The sequence below is a fragment of the Panicum virgatum genome, chromosome 9K (assembly GCF_016808335.1).
Source record: "Panicum virgatum strain AP13 chromosome 9K, P.virgatum_v5, whole genome shotgun sequence".
NCBI classification, from domain to species: Eukaryota; Viridiplantae; Streptophyta; class Magnoliopsida; order Poales; family Poaceae; genus Panicum; species Panicum virgatum.
Genome location: NC_053144.1, coordinates 22590054 through 22604277, shown reverse-complemented (window position 1 = coordinate 22604277; position 14224 = coordinate 22590054). Strand labels below are relative to the sequence as shown.

Below are 14224 nucleotides of genomic sequence, written 5' to 3'. Positions count from 1 at the left end.
GCCGCCACATCGACGGCACTGCTGCGCAGCCCAACGACCCAGATTGGGACGTGGCGGAGTGCTGCGTGCGCAGCTGGATCTTCGGGACCGTCGACGACTCCGTCCTCGACCTCGCCGTCACCGACGAGAACCAGACCGCGAACCAACTCTGGGTCGCGATCAAGGCCCTGTTCCGCACCAACACGGCCTCCCGCGCCGTCTTCCTGCTCGAGGAATTCCACACCCTCAAGCAGGGGGATTCCACCATCGACGAGTACTGCCAGCGCCTCAAGTCGAAGGCTGCCGCTCTTCGACAAGTCGGCAACCCCATCTCCGACTCCCAGCTCGTCCTCAGCCTCCTGCGCGGCCTCAACCCTCGCTTCGACTCCACCGCCGACGACATCGCCAACGCCACGGATCTTCCGTCCTTCACGCGTGCCCACGAGCTGCTCTCCCTCAAAGAGCTGCGCCTCGCCAACGACGCGAAGACCACGGCGGCCACTGCCCTCGTCGCCTCCACCACCTCCTGCTGTACTAGTCTCTGCTGCCGCTCCTCCTTCGCGGGCCTCGCTACGGGCGGTAGCATCAAGGGCGGGGACAGCGGAGGCAGCGGCGCGCCCAAGCAGAAGGGCGGCAAGGGCGGTGGCAAGGGTCGCCGATCCGGTGGCCAAGGAGGCAAGGGCAATGGCGGCCCGCAGACCGGCGCCCAGGGCGCCCCGCAGGGAGGCCAGTACCGCCCGATGGGACCCTGGTTCTGCTTCAACCCGTACGCCCCCAGGATCCCTCGGGTCAGCAGGCCGGCGTCTTCTGGCAAGGCGGCCAGGGCGGGTGGACCGGCGGCCACGGTGGGTGGCAGGGCGGACAGGGCGGGCGCACTCCCGGCCTTCTTGGCGCCAATCCCCAGGCGCACACTGCGTTCGCCCCGGCACAAGTCTCCACTCCGCAGATGTGGGATCAGGCCGGTCTCATTGCCGCCCTGAACCAGATGGCGCTCCAGAACTCCAACTCCTGGGTCATGGACTCTGGCGCTACCTCCCACATGCATTCGTCGGATGGTATACTTTTCTCCCGCCACCCCCCCTCTCATCCCTTCATCACTGTGGGCAATGGTCAGACCATCCCGGTTTCCAGTCATGGCAGCTCATACCTATCCACCCACGCGTCAAATTTTTCTCTTCATAATGTTCTTGTTGTCCCTTCCCTAGTGCGCAACCTTCTTTCAGTTCGCCAGTTCACCAAAGACAACAATTGCACTATTGAATTTGACGCCTTTGGTTTTTCTGTTAAGGATATCCCGACCAGTCGCGTGATTCTTCGCTGCAATAGCTCCGACGGCCTGTACACCGTCCCCGCCAGCCCTGCAGCTCCACACGCCAGCCTCGCCATCTCCACCAGCCTCTGGCATCAGCGTCTTGGTCATCCTGGGGTCGCCACCATAGAGTTGCTTAGAAATAATGCTTCCATCCAGTGTAATAAATCTAGGCAAACTCTTTGTCATTCATGTCAACTTGGCAAGCATGTGCGTCTGCCATTCAGTACCTCTAATTCTGTCAGCACTACGCCCTTTGAATTAGTTCACTGTGATGTCTGGACCTCTCCTGTAGCGAGTATTTCGGGTGCTCAGTATTACCTCGTTGTTCTTGATGATTTCACACATTTTTGCTGGACTTTCCCTCTTGTTCACAAGTCCGAGGTTGCTGGTCATCTAACCAACTTCTGCAGCTTTGCCCAGACCCAGTTCGGCCTTCCCGTTAGAGCTGTTCAGGCTGATAACGGCACTGAGTTTGTCAATAATGCTCTCGCCGCCTTCTTTGCATCCCGAGGCATTCATTTACGGCTCTCGTGTCCTTACACCTCCCAGCAGAATGGTAAAGCCGAGCGTGCTCTTCGTACCATCAACAATAGCATTCGCACCCTGCTTATCCATGCCGGCATGCCGCCCAAGTATTGGGCCGAGGCCCTCGCTACGGCAACCTACCTCCTAAACCGGTGCCCCTCCTCTGCTGTTCAGAACAGAGTTCCCTATGAGCTGCTATACCGCCAGCCACCCGACTACACCCATCTTCGCGTTTTCGGCTGCCTTTGCTATCCCAACATGACTGCCACTGCCAAACACAAGCTGGCTCCACGTTCTACAGCTTGTGTCTTCCTTGGTTATCCCTCTTCTCACAAGGGGTACCGATGTCTCGACCTCACCACTCGGCGGATCATCATCTCTCGCCATGTTGTGTTCGACGAGACCCGTTTTCCATTCAGTGCTGACTCATCCAGTGCGCCCCCGAGCTCTCTGGATTTTCTTCTTTCAGGTCACGCCGCGCCGGTGCTTCGCACTGCAGCAGCGGCCCCTACTGCGGTCGCTCCGTCGCTTGTCGACGTTGAGCAGCCGCGCCCCCGTGCTCACCTGGACCTCTTCGAGGACCCTGCTGTCCTCCAGGTTGGGCCGGTTGTCGGCTTGGCACCGGCTGCAGCCCCGGCCGGCCCTCCCCCAGCTCCGGCCGCCCCCCCTCCACTCCGGGTGTACACTCGGCGTCGAACTCCGAGGGCTCCTGCGGCTCCACCAGCACCTGCGCCACCTGCTGCTGGTCCAGCAGCTGCGTCACCGGCACCTGTGCCTGCTGCTGCAGGTCCAGCAGCTGCACCTCCTGTGGCGGCACCTCCACCGCCACCTCCACCACCGCCTCCACCGCCGACCTTGGTCACCCGGCCTGTGACGCGGTCTCAGACAGGCTCTCTGCGGCCTGTTGAGCGCTACGGCTTCACCCCGTCTTCGGGACCTACGGCTCAGATGGCTTTCGTCGCTACTGCCGCCTCCCCGATCCCGGGGAACTACAGGACTGCTCTGGCGGATCCGCAGTGGCGGGCTGCCATGGCTGAGGAGTTCCAGGCACTCGTCGACAATGACACTTGGCGGCTCGTTCCCAAGCCCCCTGGTGCCAATGTTGTGACGGGCAAGTGGATTTATAAACATAAATACCACTCCGACGGCACTCTTGCCCGTCACAAGGCTCGCTGGGTCGTTCGCGGCTTCACCCAGCGGCACGGCGTCGACTACGGCGAGACGTTCAGCCCTGTCGTTAAGCCTGCCACGATTCGGGTCGTTCTCAGCATCGCCACTTCACGACACTGGCCGATCCACCAGTTTGATGTGAAGAATGCCTTCCTCCACGGACGCCTGGAGGAGATCGTCTACAGTCAGCAGCCTCCTGGCTTCGTCGACCCTGCCCATCCTGACCATGTTTGCCTGCTGCAACGCTCTCTCTATGGTCTGAAGCAGGCTCCGAGGGCGTGGTACCAGCGCTTCGCTACCTACCTTCGCCAGCTGGGTTTCGTCGCCTCGGCCACCGACACCTCCCTCTTTGTACTTAAGGAGGGAGGTGCCACCGCCTACCTGCTGGTGTACGTCGACGACATCATCCTCACGGCTTCTTCGTCGGACCTGCTCCGGCGGATCACAGCTCGTCTTCACTCCGAGTTCGCCATGACGGACCTTGGAGAGCTGCATCACTTCCTCGGGATCTCCGTCACGCGCTCCTCCGACGGGCTGTTTCTCAGCCAGCGCCAGTACGCGCTAGATCTACTCCAGCGGGCAGGCATGGCCGAGTGTCACTCTACATCGACACCTGTTGACACTCGCGCCAAGCTCTCGGCTACAGAGGGTCCTCCTGTCGCCGACCCCTCTGAGTACCGGAGCCTCGCCGGCGCTCTCCAGTACCTGACCCTGACGCGTCCGGATCTCGCATATGCAGTACAGCAAGTCTGTCTGTTCATGCATGACCCCCGGGAGCCTCACCTTGCGCTGATCAAGCGCATTCTTCGTTATGTGAAGGGCTCCCTGTCAGCCGGCCTCCACATCGGCAATGGGCCGGTTGACAAGCTGGTCGCCTACTCCGACGCCGACTGGGCAGGCTGCCCCGACTCCCGCCGCTCTACATCAGGCTTCTGCGTCTTCCTTGGAGACAGCTTGGTGTCCTGGTCGTCCAAACGACAAACCACGGTGTCCCGGTCCAGTGCGGAGGCCGAGTACCGGGCTGTTGCTCATGTGGTCGCCGAGTGTTGCTGGCTGCGCCAACTCCTTCAGGAACTTCATGTTCCGCTGAAGGTGGCTACCGTGGTCTATTGCGATAATGTCAGCGCTGTCTACATGACTGCCAACCCGGTCCACCACCGCCGGACCAAGCACATTGAGATCGACATCCACTTCGTCCGCGAGAAGGTGGCTCACGGCGAAGTTCGTGTTCTTCATGTGCCGTCACAATATCAGTTCGCTGATATCATGACGAAGGGGCTTCCTGTGCAGCTGTTTCAGGATTTTCGGTCCAGCCTTTGCATCCGGAATCCTGATGCTTCGACTGAGGGCGGGTGATAGAATGTATAGCTGTGTGCGTATACTTGAGGCCCATATTGGGCGTGTAGCCCATATTGGGCGGCCCATGTTGGGCGTGTACACCTTCTTGTATTGCAAGCCACATTGGCTATATAATGAGAGGTCACCCCCCCGGATAGGGTGTGCGGTGTTTCCCTATTCCCTCTACCTTTCTACAATTATTCTGACATACAGATGTAATGATGGTGATCCAAAATTGGTTGTGAGGAGAGGAGTTCAAACCCGATTCGAATCCAATTGACTGAAGACGTGGGTACCTCCGTGCTGCTGCTCCCACCGGACAGGCAAGCAAGAGAGCAGCAGCCATGAGGGCAGTTCTGAAGATGAGTCGGACGACGACAATGATGTGAGTTGATTTCATTTTACCACCATGGCAGCACAGATTAATGTGTTGTTGTCATTATTCTATGATAAATTGCCAGAAAATAAATTGATTATTTGAATACTTTTCAGATGTTGAGCTATCAACTCATATTCTTTTGATTTAGGAACCTGCAAAGAAGGATGTTGCCAAACCTTGGGTGCTGTTGCCAAAAATGGTTTGAAGGAAGACAAGCAAGAAAGAAGCAGAGATGAGGGCAGTTCAGACGATGAGTCAGATGATGTGAGTATGCGAGTGGAAAAACTGTAAGATTAATGATTGCATTTTCATTAGGTTTTGTGATGCAATGCCATGGTGGGAAACATGACATTTGGCAAAAAAATGTCATCTATAGTGGTGGCACGGTATTAAAATATTGTCTTCGAGGACCTTGTCTACTATGCTCATCACTTATGCAGGATGTTTAGAATAATAGTAGAATATAGGAGGCCCTCGCAGAACGAAAGAAGGTGCTCGAGAGCCGCAAGACCATATTTGAACACGCAGAATAAGGTCGAGGAGTCCTGGCGGTGGGCACAAAAAGCAGACGACGATGACAGGCAGGAGGCCGACGTCGGCATCTGGTGGGAAGGCAGCGGACTAAGCCGGCCAGCTGGAGGCGCAATAACCGGATGAGGTCACTATAACCTCTCTGTAGCCTATCGGAGGGCTTGCTAGCCTGAATATTGAAGCCAGCATTTCCTGAAAGAACTCACATAATTATTTTGATTGGTTTGCTATTCATCAAAGACTGGTTTCATTGTGCAATGCATTTAAGCCTGTATTGTGTAAGGTGCTCTACTTTCATGCGTCTCAACTTCAGTTTAGTGCACTATTTTCCTCTCAGATATATATATGCCAAGGCCAAAACGTGCTCCAAGTGTACATCCCTTTATTTGTTTATCATACTTACCTCTGGCTGTTGCTATGGAATTATATGTCTTGATCATGTTGTTCAGAGGGTGCTCTTTGCCAGTATAGTGCATGTTTTTTCGGATCTATCAAACAAAGGCGTGTCTCACCGGACATGATGAAGGGCGCTACAGCTCCGATATCTCTCTTACATAGAAGAGAAGAATTGCAGACAATCTTGTTCCGTGTGTAGGTGCAAGAGAGAGCCGAGTGATGACAAAGTAGTATTCTTCTACGAGAGAGGGAGAAGACAAGTGTGAAATAGAGAGTGAGACTGGTAGCAGCATATTATATTTAAGACAGTAATTAGCCCTATTTTTCTTCAAAGTTGAAACTAGAAAAGTAGAAACTATTCATATTTTTGTCTTGAGAATCTTGAAATAATCGCTAAGTTTACATTATGTTATGAAAAATATTTTAGTTTGATTCACCACGCCTCATTATATTAGAATTTTAATGGTTATCAAAAGCACGTGCGGCATCCGAGGCCAGTCTTGCAATCTCCTCCCTTCCCCATCCCCTCCACCGAAATGATCGGGCCTCAAGCGGTGGTAGCGGCGGCGGGCGGCTGGGCTGAGATGAAAAGCGTTGCTGGAGGCGCTCGCCGAGCGCCAGGCTGGGCTCCCCGCGGAGCATAGGCCCGGGAGGAAGAGGGGGAGGGGGGCGGCGTGGAACGGATCGCCGCCGCCCCGGAAGGCAAGAGAGATGCCGCTGGCCACCCTCTGCTCCGCACCTCGCGGCTTCGGAGGAGGCCGCCACCTTCGCGGGGGGTTTTCTGGGCGCTGCTCGTGAGCGGCCGTTTCTCGGGAGATGTTAGTCCATAAATAAAATAGCAGAGGTATAGAATAATGTTTGAAAATCCTTTGACAGTATGTTAGTCTAATTAACCAAATTATGTGATCCATTCATTTAGAAGTTGGGGACACTCAGTTTCCTGGAGATTCCACTGACGAGGGTTGTAACAAACTTCTGTTCAATTTGATGGGGCTTTGGAGCTAAGCCAGGAGCACTGAAGATGGATTGGAAAGTCGGTGACATGATTAAGGTAAAATTGGCCCGGGCTCTGCGAAGTTAAAATTATTAATGTCACTTTATAAATTGACATTGAATTGCACCCGCCATGACATTTCAGTTGTTTCCATGTTTCAGGAGGCATATGTCCTCAGCTCTTTCGCCGGCAGGAGCAGTAGCAAAGGTGGCAAAGGAAAGCTTGGGTCTACTTTCTTTTCGTTGCAAATTTTCGGGACTGCTTACTTTTTGTTGCAACTTGTCAGAGCTGCTTATTTTTTGTTGCGATTTGTCAGGCAGCTTATTTATTGTTGCAATTTAGTTAAGTATAAGCTTCACATCAAGATTACACGCGAATGGAGGGATACATATAATAATCAAGATGGAATAGTTAATGCTCTTTTTTTTCTTCTGGTCGAGTAGAATTACATGCAAATGTGCCATAAAAAAAGAATTACATGCAAATGTGGATTTTCATAACTCAAAATGTTACGAGATCAACATTTTGTTAACTAAATGCATGAATTTGTGTTATATTGTCTGTATTTATCATTAACATTTGAAATAAAACAATATAAACCAGCAGCTGTAAAATTTCAGTAACGCTGGTTGAACCGATGGTTCGGCGGTGCAAATGTACCAAAAAGACAGACAATTTCCTTCAGTCTATGGCGTCTTTAGGTATTTGACGTCTACTTCAGATATCCCAACGATGATTGCATTTGTAATTGTGCAGTTTTTTTTACAAGAATTATTTCCTCGATTTACTTTGTATATAATTCTCTTTTCACCTCTTTGACAACATAGTTTAACTTGTTTCTTTTTACAACATAGTTTTTTAAACACGTGTGTGCCGCACGTGCACTCTACTAGTGAGCTATAATAAACCGATAAAAGTGAGAAGATGGAAAAGAAATCAATTTGTCAAAGTTTCAGATGGGTGATTTTAATTCCATCTTTAGAGTGACGATTTTGTGAAGCCCAATGTTTGTGATGGTAAGAATTCAAATTTCTCCAAATGGAATGTATAAGTTTATGAAACACGTGGAAACCGAAAATTTTTGTAGGGATACATTATTGTTCAACCACCATTCATCTCATATCGAAACAACACTGTTGAAATTGGTGGTATTTTATAGTCCATTTTAATCCAAAATATAAGGTAAATTATGACAAATATGATAGCATAAGCAGGAGCGGAGTTCATGATGCTTGCAGGAGTAACATAAAAAATAAATAGTATTAGGAGGTACGCAGAAGCAGAACCGGTGTCGAAGGCATCCTAATTAATCGACATTGTGATTGGGCTTGTTCGATGTAGCCGATCAAAAGTCGCCATCAGCAATAAGAACCACCAAATCATCAGTTACACATCCGTATTTTACCTTCTTGCCATGCAAAGATTCACTCCACCTTATAAGTTGGTTAGAGACCCTCTCAACTTCCAAGGTGGTTTATCACTAGTGTAACTATCATCATTTTCTTTGGGCATTGTAATTATATTGATTAATCAACTTAATATGCCTCCTACACCCAGTTAATCCAACAAACACTAGTATTACATTACGCAGGTTATTATTGGGAAATATAATTACGATTTAATGTTTCCTAAAGTTAGATTGTGGCTCGATCTATTGGTGTAGAGAGCATGTATGATATAGTTATTGAGTCTTTTCCATACCTCATAAATACATGATGAATAAGAGATTTTCTCGGATGAAAACGGTATCATGTAAAAATGGACGGGATACACCTCTTCCAGGCAGAAGGATGAGAAAGTATGAAATAGAGCCTCGCAAAAAAAAAATGAAATGCTGAGAAGTGACAGAACAAACCCTGACAGAACAATCTGAAATTGAAGATACCTGGCGCACGAGCTGATGTGTACATATGCATATCGCTTAGTATTAGCTTGAAGTTCTTACCATGTATACTTCAGATAGTAACGACTTCTGTTTCATTATCTAAAGAACCTTCAGATAGTGGCATCATGAATAATTTGCAACATTTGATCGTCAAAATTCTCTCCTAGCTTCAGCCTGGTCAGTTGCCACTTGCCACTATATCAGACTACTATCTAAGCGCAGCATGATGTTCATTTGGTTTCATTCAGCCATAGTTTTAGAAAAAAAACAATCTTTTAAATAGGGTACCTCTATCCCAAAAAGAATGAAATTCTAGATTTTAATTGAGTCAAACTTACTTAGGTTTAACTAATTTATAGAAAATATTATTAATGCTTATTAATCCAAATATATTATTATGAAAATATATTCACGATAAATCTATTTATAATTATTTGGTATTATATATAATATTATTTTTTACATATTTTCTTTTATCAAAGTTAGGATAGATGGACTTCATAGGAAGCTAGAATTGCACACTTGTTTTTATCGACGAGCAACACAACCGGGACGGGTTTATGGTGCCGCCGTCTGCTATGGGCGTGACCACAAGCCGGAAGCTGGTTGGTTTCTACACAATCCGAACAACCAGCCAACAACTAAGAATTATTCCTCTTCTCATGCCTCCTCTGCACTCCACGCAACAGATACTCCGTCGCGAGGAAGCAACCGCCGACGGAGGCGATTCGTTCCCCTTTCGTACACCACTCCTCGGCCCGGTATCTGCATCTCCTTCTCCGATAAAGAATTCCTCCGGTGCTACAATTCCACACGTCTGGTGCGTCGATCGATTCCTTGTCGGATCAAATTCTCCTTGCGTTTATTTTACCTCTCATCAGTCTGGGGGCTCTCGGTCTCCAGTTACTACTTGTTTGGCTTTTTGTTCGGTCTCCTGGGGCTCTGTCGCCGCCCATGGCCAAGCGGCGGAGTAGATTCGCTTTTGCTTGGTAATTCAGCCGAAATCTCGGGGTTTGGGGAATCTCCTCCTGTTCTTGCTTTCCTCAATTCGATGGTTCGTGTTGCTGGGCGGAAAAAGGGATCTTGTCTTTCGGAGGTGGATTTTGTCGGTGGAATTCGGGGAAACTCGTTGCTTGGCGTAAATTCAGCCTTGTTAGAATCGAGTTGATATAGAAAATTAGATGAAAAAAAAATACACGCAGCAAGAAATTAGATTTCATAGTCTGTTCAGCGTATCTTTATTCGACTTGCCCTTGACAGCTTTGTCCAGTGCTGTTCTGTTCTCATCGATGCGACTGCTTTATTCTTGCTAGGTTCGGCTGCTTCGTTGGTCAAGCTCGGGCGAAGAAGATGGCAGAGGTAGTAGGGGGAGGCTTCTGTCTCCCATTCACATTTTGTTTACTGAATTGGGCTGCTGATGTTTGCTCATTAGAAGCATGTGAACTGAGTTATGGATGATTTGCGTGGGCGTGGGCTGCAGGATGGGTACCCGGTGAAGCTGCACATCTATGATCTCAGCCAGGGGATGGCTCGGCAGCTTTCAGCGACAATCCTCGGCAAGGCCATTGAGGCAATCTGGTGAGCATTGCTGTTTTTTTTTCCTTCTTCCTGCTGATCATTGTGTATCTGAGATTTGCCTATGAAAGAATTTGCATTGACGCCTGGTGGTGTTGCTTAGTATAGTTATCTAGTTGTAAGCAAGATTTGCCTATGAAAGAATTTGCATTGACGCCTATGAAACAATTATGCTACTACCATGTACTCCATCTGTTTTAAATATTAGGACAAGAAGTTCAAAAGTAAACTAATTTAACTTATCCCTCCCTGTGCATGTTGTTGGAGATTTCTGCAAAATATCTTTCTTCAATTAAAACAAGTTTTGATAGGCAAATCACCAGAACTGTACTGGCATGTTAAGAGTTCTCATGCAAGCCAATGTAAATGTAGCACATGTTTTTGCTGCTTATCAAACTGGAATAGAGATGCGATGTGCAAGATGATTTTAATGCTTTTCCTTTGCCCCTGATTCAGCTTTGTTTTCCTCCATCCCTGTTTGATCACTTTCACTGAATTTTGCCACGCAAAATTTTCCATTGACATGGACGCACTGTCATCACCACAGGCACACCGGCGTGGTCGTCTACGGCCGCGAGTACTACTTCGGCGGCGGCATCCAGGAGGGCCAGCCCGGCCGGACGCCGTACGGCACGCCCATCCGGGTGGAGCACCTCGGCGTGACCCACGTCCCCCGGGAGGTGTTCGAGGACTTCCTCCGCGAGATCGGCCCCCGCTACACGCCGGCCACCTACAACCTCCTCAACCACAACTGCAACAACTTCAGCGACGAGGCCGCTCAGTTCCTCGCCGGCGCCAGACTCCCCAGCTACATCCTCGAGCTGCCCAAGGAAGTGATGAACAGCCCCATCGGCGCGCTCATAAGTAAGAGAGCTCACAATTCCGGATCTTGCGTCAAACTAAGTCTGACTTGGTGTTTCATCAAAAAAAAAAGTCTGACTTGGTTGCTCGCTGATGCAATTCTTGCAGTGCCGATGATCCAGGGGCTGGAGACGAGCCTGCGAGCCGGGGCCGTGCCGCAGCCGCCGCAAATCAGGCCGGCTTCCGCCCCGGTTGCCGCCGCGGCCGCCGCCGCGACGCAGCCATCCGCGAACGACGTCGAGGCAAGGTCGCCCGCTGCTGACGAACCGGAGGCTCCGTCCGCGAACGACGTCGTGGCGAGATCGCCCGCTGCTGACGAACCGGAGGCTCCGTCCGCGAACGACGTCGAGGCGAGACCGGTTGCCGCCGACAAACCGGAGGCTGGCGAAACGCCGGGCAACGGCGATGACGGTGGCAGCACGGCGGTTCCACCCGCGGTGCAGCCCGCGGCAGGCGCCGCCCACGCCCAGGTGAGCGCGGCGCCTGCAGCGGTGGCGACAGAGGCGGCGGCTGCGGCGCCTCCGGACCCCCTGGCGGAGGCGAAGAGGCGGGTGCAGGAGGAGATAAAGCGGGAGTTCGCGGCCATCATGGCGGCCGGCACGGCGCGGGCCGGCGAGGCAGCCGCCCTGTCCACGCGCCGCGTCATGGAGCGGCACGGCCTGCAGCGCGCCGCGCAGCGAGGGTAGGCCTAGGTAGCGCGGGTGCTGTCGGCCCTGTCTCATTGCCCGTTAAATTACTCTTTCAAAAAATCGTTGATGGTCGTTTGCCTAGGATTTCTGATTTCTGAAGGTTGTCTGCTGATCTGCTGCTGAAACAGCAGATGATAGCCAAAGATGGTTTGGCGACAGTGATCACTGCCGACGCAGGAGGCAAGAGCTCACAGTGCGTAACCGGCAAACCAAGAATTTTGTCAAAATTCCCTCTGCAGAAGTGGTCGATCATACTACCACAAAAACAAAGCAGATTACAGGAGCAAACTAGTACAAACGAGTAGCAAGTTACAAGTACGTACAATAATGTCACGAATAACAAAGTCGCTAAGTACTCCACTAGCACATGAGCAGATGAGCACTGCTCCTGCTCGCAACAAGATGCCGCCGGAGGAACGGGGGTCCAAAAAGGAGGTGGTCGAGGAAGACACGCTCCTGCTGCTGCTTCTTCCCCCGATCTCCACGCGCCACGTGGCCCCCCGCAGCCAGCGCGCCGCCTCCGCCTCCTCGGGGGTCGGGGCTGGCTCACCGCTCACCTCCCGGCCCACGCGGCGAGCTGCGCGGGGTTCACCACCCCCGGCACGCGGGCCCCGCCGCGCAGCACCAGCGCGGCCACGGCCTCGTACCGCGCGGCCCCGCCCGTCGCCCTCGCCGCCTCCGGCCCGGGCGGCCCGCGCCGCTCGCCGAGGACCGTGCCGGACGAGAGGAACTCGTGCGCGAGGAGCCCCGCCAGGAGCAAGTTGGCGCCGTCGCCGCCTGGACCGGCGGCATCAGGCTCGGGTGGGGACGCGGCGTCCCTGTCCTTCCGCTTCCTCGCGGGATCAGGCGCGGGGACCTCCATGTCAGGGCACCCCAACAGGCCAGAGCCCACAGGGCGGGGGAGAGCCGGGGAGAGAGAGAGAGAGAGAGAGAGAGAGAGAGAGAGAGAGGAGACGGTGATTCGGCTGCTGGATTTCGGAGAACAGGGAGGGGGAGGAGGCGGCGCCGTGGTCTACAGGACGCTGGTGGCCAAGAACGGCAGGGGATGAGGGGAGGGAGTGCCAAATCCAGCAGACCAGCACGAGGGCACAGCAGCGAGCCTCCGAAGTCCGATCCCTGGACCACGGCCGCGAGCAGAAAACCCGTTAATGCCCACGCCTTATGGCTCATGAGCTCCGTGCTGACCAGTGCGCGGAACGGCCTCGAATGCGATTTGCGTGCGTCGGGGAGTTTTTCTATTGCGCAATTTTGGAGGGTGGCAGTGGCACCCGAATCCTTTTTTTGGCAAAATTTGCTAGGCGACACTGTGTGTCAAGCAAAAACTAAAGTTCAAGCATAAAAAATTTGCCAACTATAAAAAATTTATCATAATTGATGCATAAAAGCCGCAACTATGAATTATTTTTATTAATTATAGAATATATATATCTAAACTAAAAAAATTATACTAAAACATATCATATTATATCATCATTGTTAGATCTACTCACGTGGAGCTCAACAAATTAGATTTTCTATTTTATAATTTTTCTATAATTTTTTTCAAAAATTCAGCAAAAATATATATAAAAAAGAAAAGGATGAAATCGCGCCACCGTCACAAAACTACCGTCCAAAACCACTTAGATGGGTTATTTGATCGGTTTTGAAAAATTCAAAAAGTAGAATATCTGATTTTATAGTTTATTAGGAGATGAAATGGTCAATTATGAATAGTTGGACTTTTCCCTCACCAATTTGCAGCACGAGCAGGGAACCTCGATCCCTAGTTCCCTACCTCACTAGGAGTCTGGAACCACGGCTGCGAGCAGAAAAGGCCGCCAATGCCCATGCCTCATGAGCTCCATGCTGACTAATATGCGGAACAACCTCGAATGCGATTTGTGTGCACCGGGTTTTTTTTTTTGTTGTTGCACAACCTTGGAGGGTGGCAATGGCACCAAATCCTTTTTTCTTGAAGACGGTGCCTTTCCATGCCATGGAGCTTCTTCTCTAACCCGATGTGATCAGGGGCGGAGCTAGCCATTGCCATTGGGGTCACAAGACCTCCATTAAATTTCATAAATCATGTAGAAATCTACTATTTATTAGTATTTTAACCCATTGCATAAACGTGGTGGGCCCAGTGATATTTGTCGTTGGCTTCGCCCCTAGATGAGATTAGGTTTGGAGCAACAAAGCGTAGAATGCTTGCGGCAACAATTGACGGCTGAGGATGCGAGGTGCTGCCAAGCGAGGTGGAGTATTGTTGCCGGTGGGTTGAGATCATGATGGTAGCATAGCGGACCATCCTTGGAACAAAAGTGCTTCCTTGCTACCTCGGCCGGGGACGGGAGGGTTTGGAAATATGAATAAGTACTTGAGTTGAGGAAGAAGAAAACAAATGGTCAACCAGGCAGTGAATCATATGCCGTACTGTGACAAATATTAGGATGGCAACAATCTATTTTGAGGGTGGTGTGGTTGACCCTTTTTATTTTTAGAATAAAATATTGCCACCTGATATCCACAATGTAGAGATAAAACGACGATATATGTTGCAGTAAAGCCAGGGGCGGGCCCCATTGAATTCAATGGTATTCAGTTGAAT

At 51.1% G+C, this 14224-nt stretch overlaps 2 protein-coding genes and 1 long non-coding RNA gene across 7 annotated transcripts; 2 read left to right on the top strand and 1 right to left on the bottom strand.

Annotated features, from left to right (window-relative positions):
* The first annotated feature begins 6128 nt into the window (after positions 1 to 6128).
* LOC120648588 lies at positions 6129 to 7052 on the top strand. The gene is made up of 3 exons (XR_005665005.1): positions 6129 to 6474; positions 6550 to 6681; positions 6786 to 7052. It is a non-coding gene; the product is annotated as an uncharacterized LOC120648588 (long non-coding RNA).
* Positions 7053 to 9037: 1985 nt separating this feature from the next.
* LOC120650807 (deubiquitinase DESI2-like) lies at positions 9038 to 11799 on the top strand. 5 transcript variants are annotated; one of them, XM_039928091.1, is made up of 6 exons: positions 9038 to 9114; positions 9199 to 9329; positions 9823 to 9868; positions 9990 to 10087; positions 10632 to 10948; positions 11054 to 11799. In XM_039928091.1, exons 1-6 carry the CDS (start codon positions 9070 to 9072, stop codon positions 11629 to 11631), a joined length of 1215 nt encoding a protein of 404 aa, XP_039784025.1. In that variant the 5' UTR covers positions 9038 to 9069; the 3' UTR covers positions 11632 to 11799. The 5 variants fall into 5 exon arrangements, with proteins under 5 accessions (XP_039784025.1, XP_039784027.1, XP_039784029.1 ...); XM_039928093.1 differs by having other exon boundaries at positions 9199 to 9498; XM_039928095.1 differs by having other exon boundaries at positions 9096 to 9114; positions 9199 to 9270.
* A 67-nt stretch (positions 11800 to 11866) lies between these two features.
* On the bottom strand, positions 11867 to 12825 carry LOC120650808. The gene has a single exon (XM_039928096.1). It carries the CDS (start codon positions 12494 to 12496, stop codon positions 12188 to 12190), a length of 309 nt encoding a protein of 102 aa, XP_039784030.1. The 5' UTR covers positions 12497 to 12825; the 3' UTR covers positions 11867 to 12187.
* Positions 12826 to 14224: the final 1399 nt, after the last annotated feature.

What these genes read in the sequence shown, in the direction of transcription:
- LOC120650808 (XM_039928096.1), bottom strand. Translation starts at nt 12,496, where the DNA reads ATGGAGGTCCCCGCGCCTGATCCCGCGAGGAAGCGGAAGGACAGGGAC.
- LOC120650807 (XM_039928091.1), top strand. Translation starts at nt 9,070, where the DNA reads ATGGTGCCGCCGTCTGCTATGGGCGTGACCACAAGCCGGAAGCTG. An exon ending in TGACCACAAGCCGGAAGCTG is followed by an intron (nt 9,115 to 9,198) that starts GTTGGTTTCTAC and finishes TCCACGCAACAG; the next exon opens with ATACTCCGTCGCGAGGAAGC. An exon ending in AAGGCCATTGAGGCAATCTG is followed by an intron (nt 10,088 to 10,631) that starts GTGAGCATTGCT and finishes TCATCACCACAG; the next exon opens with GCACACCGGCGTGGTCGTCT.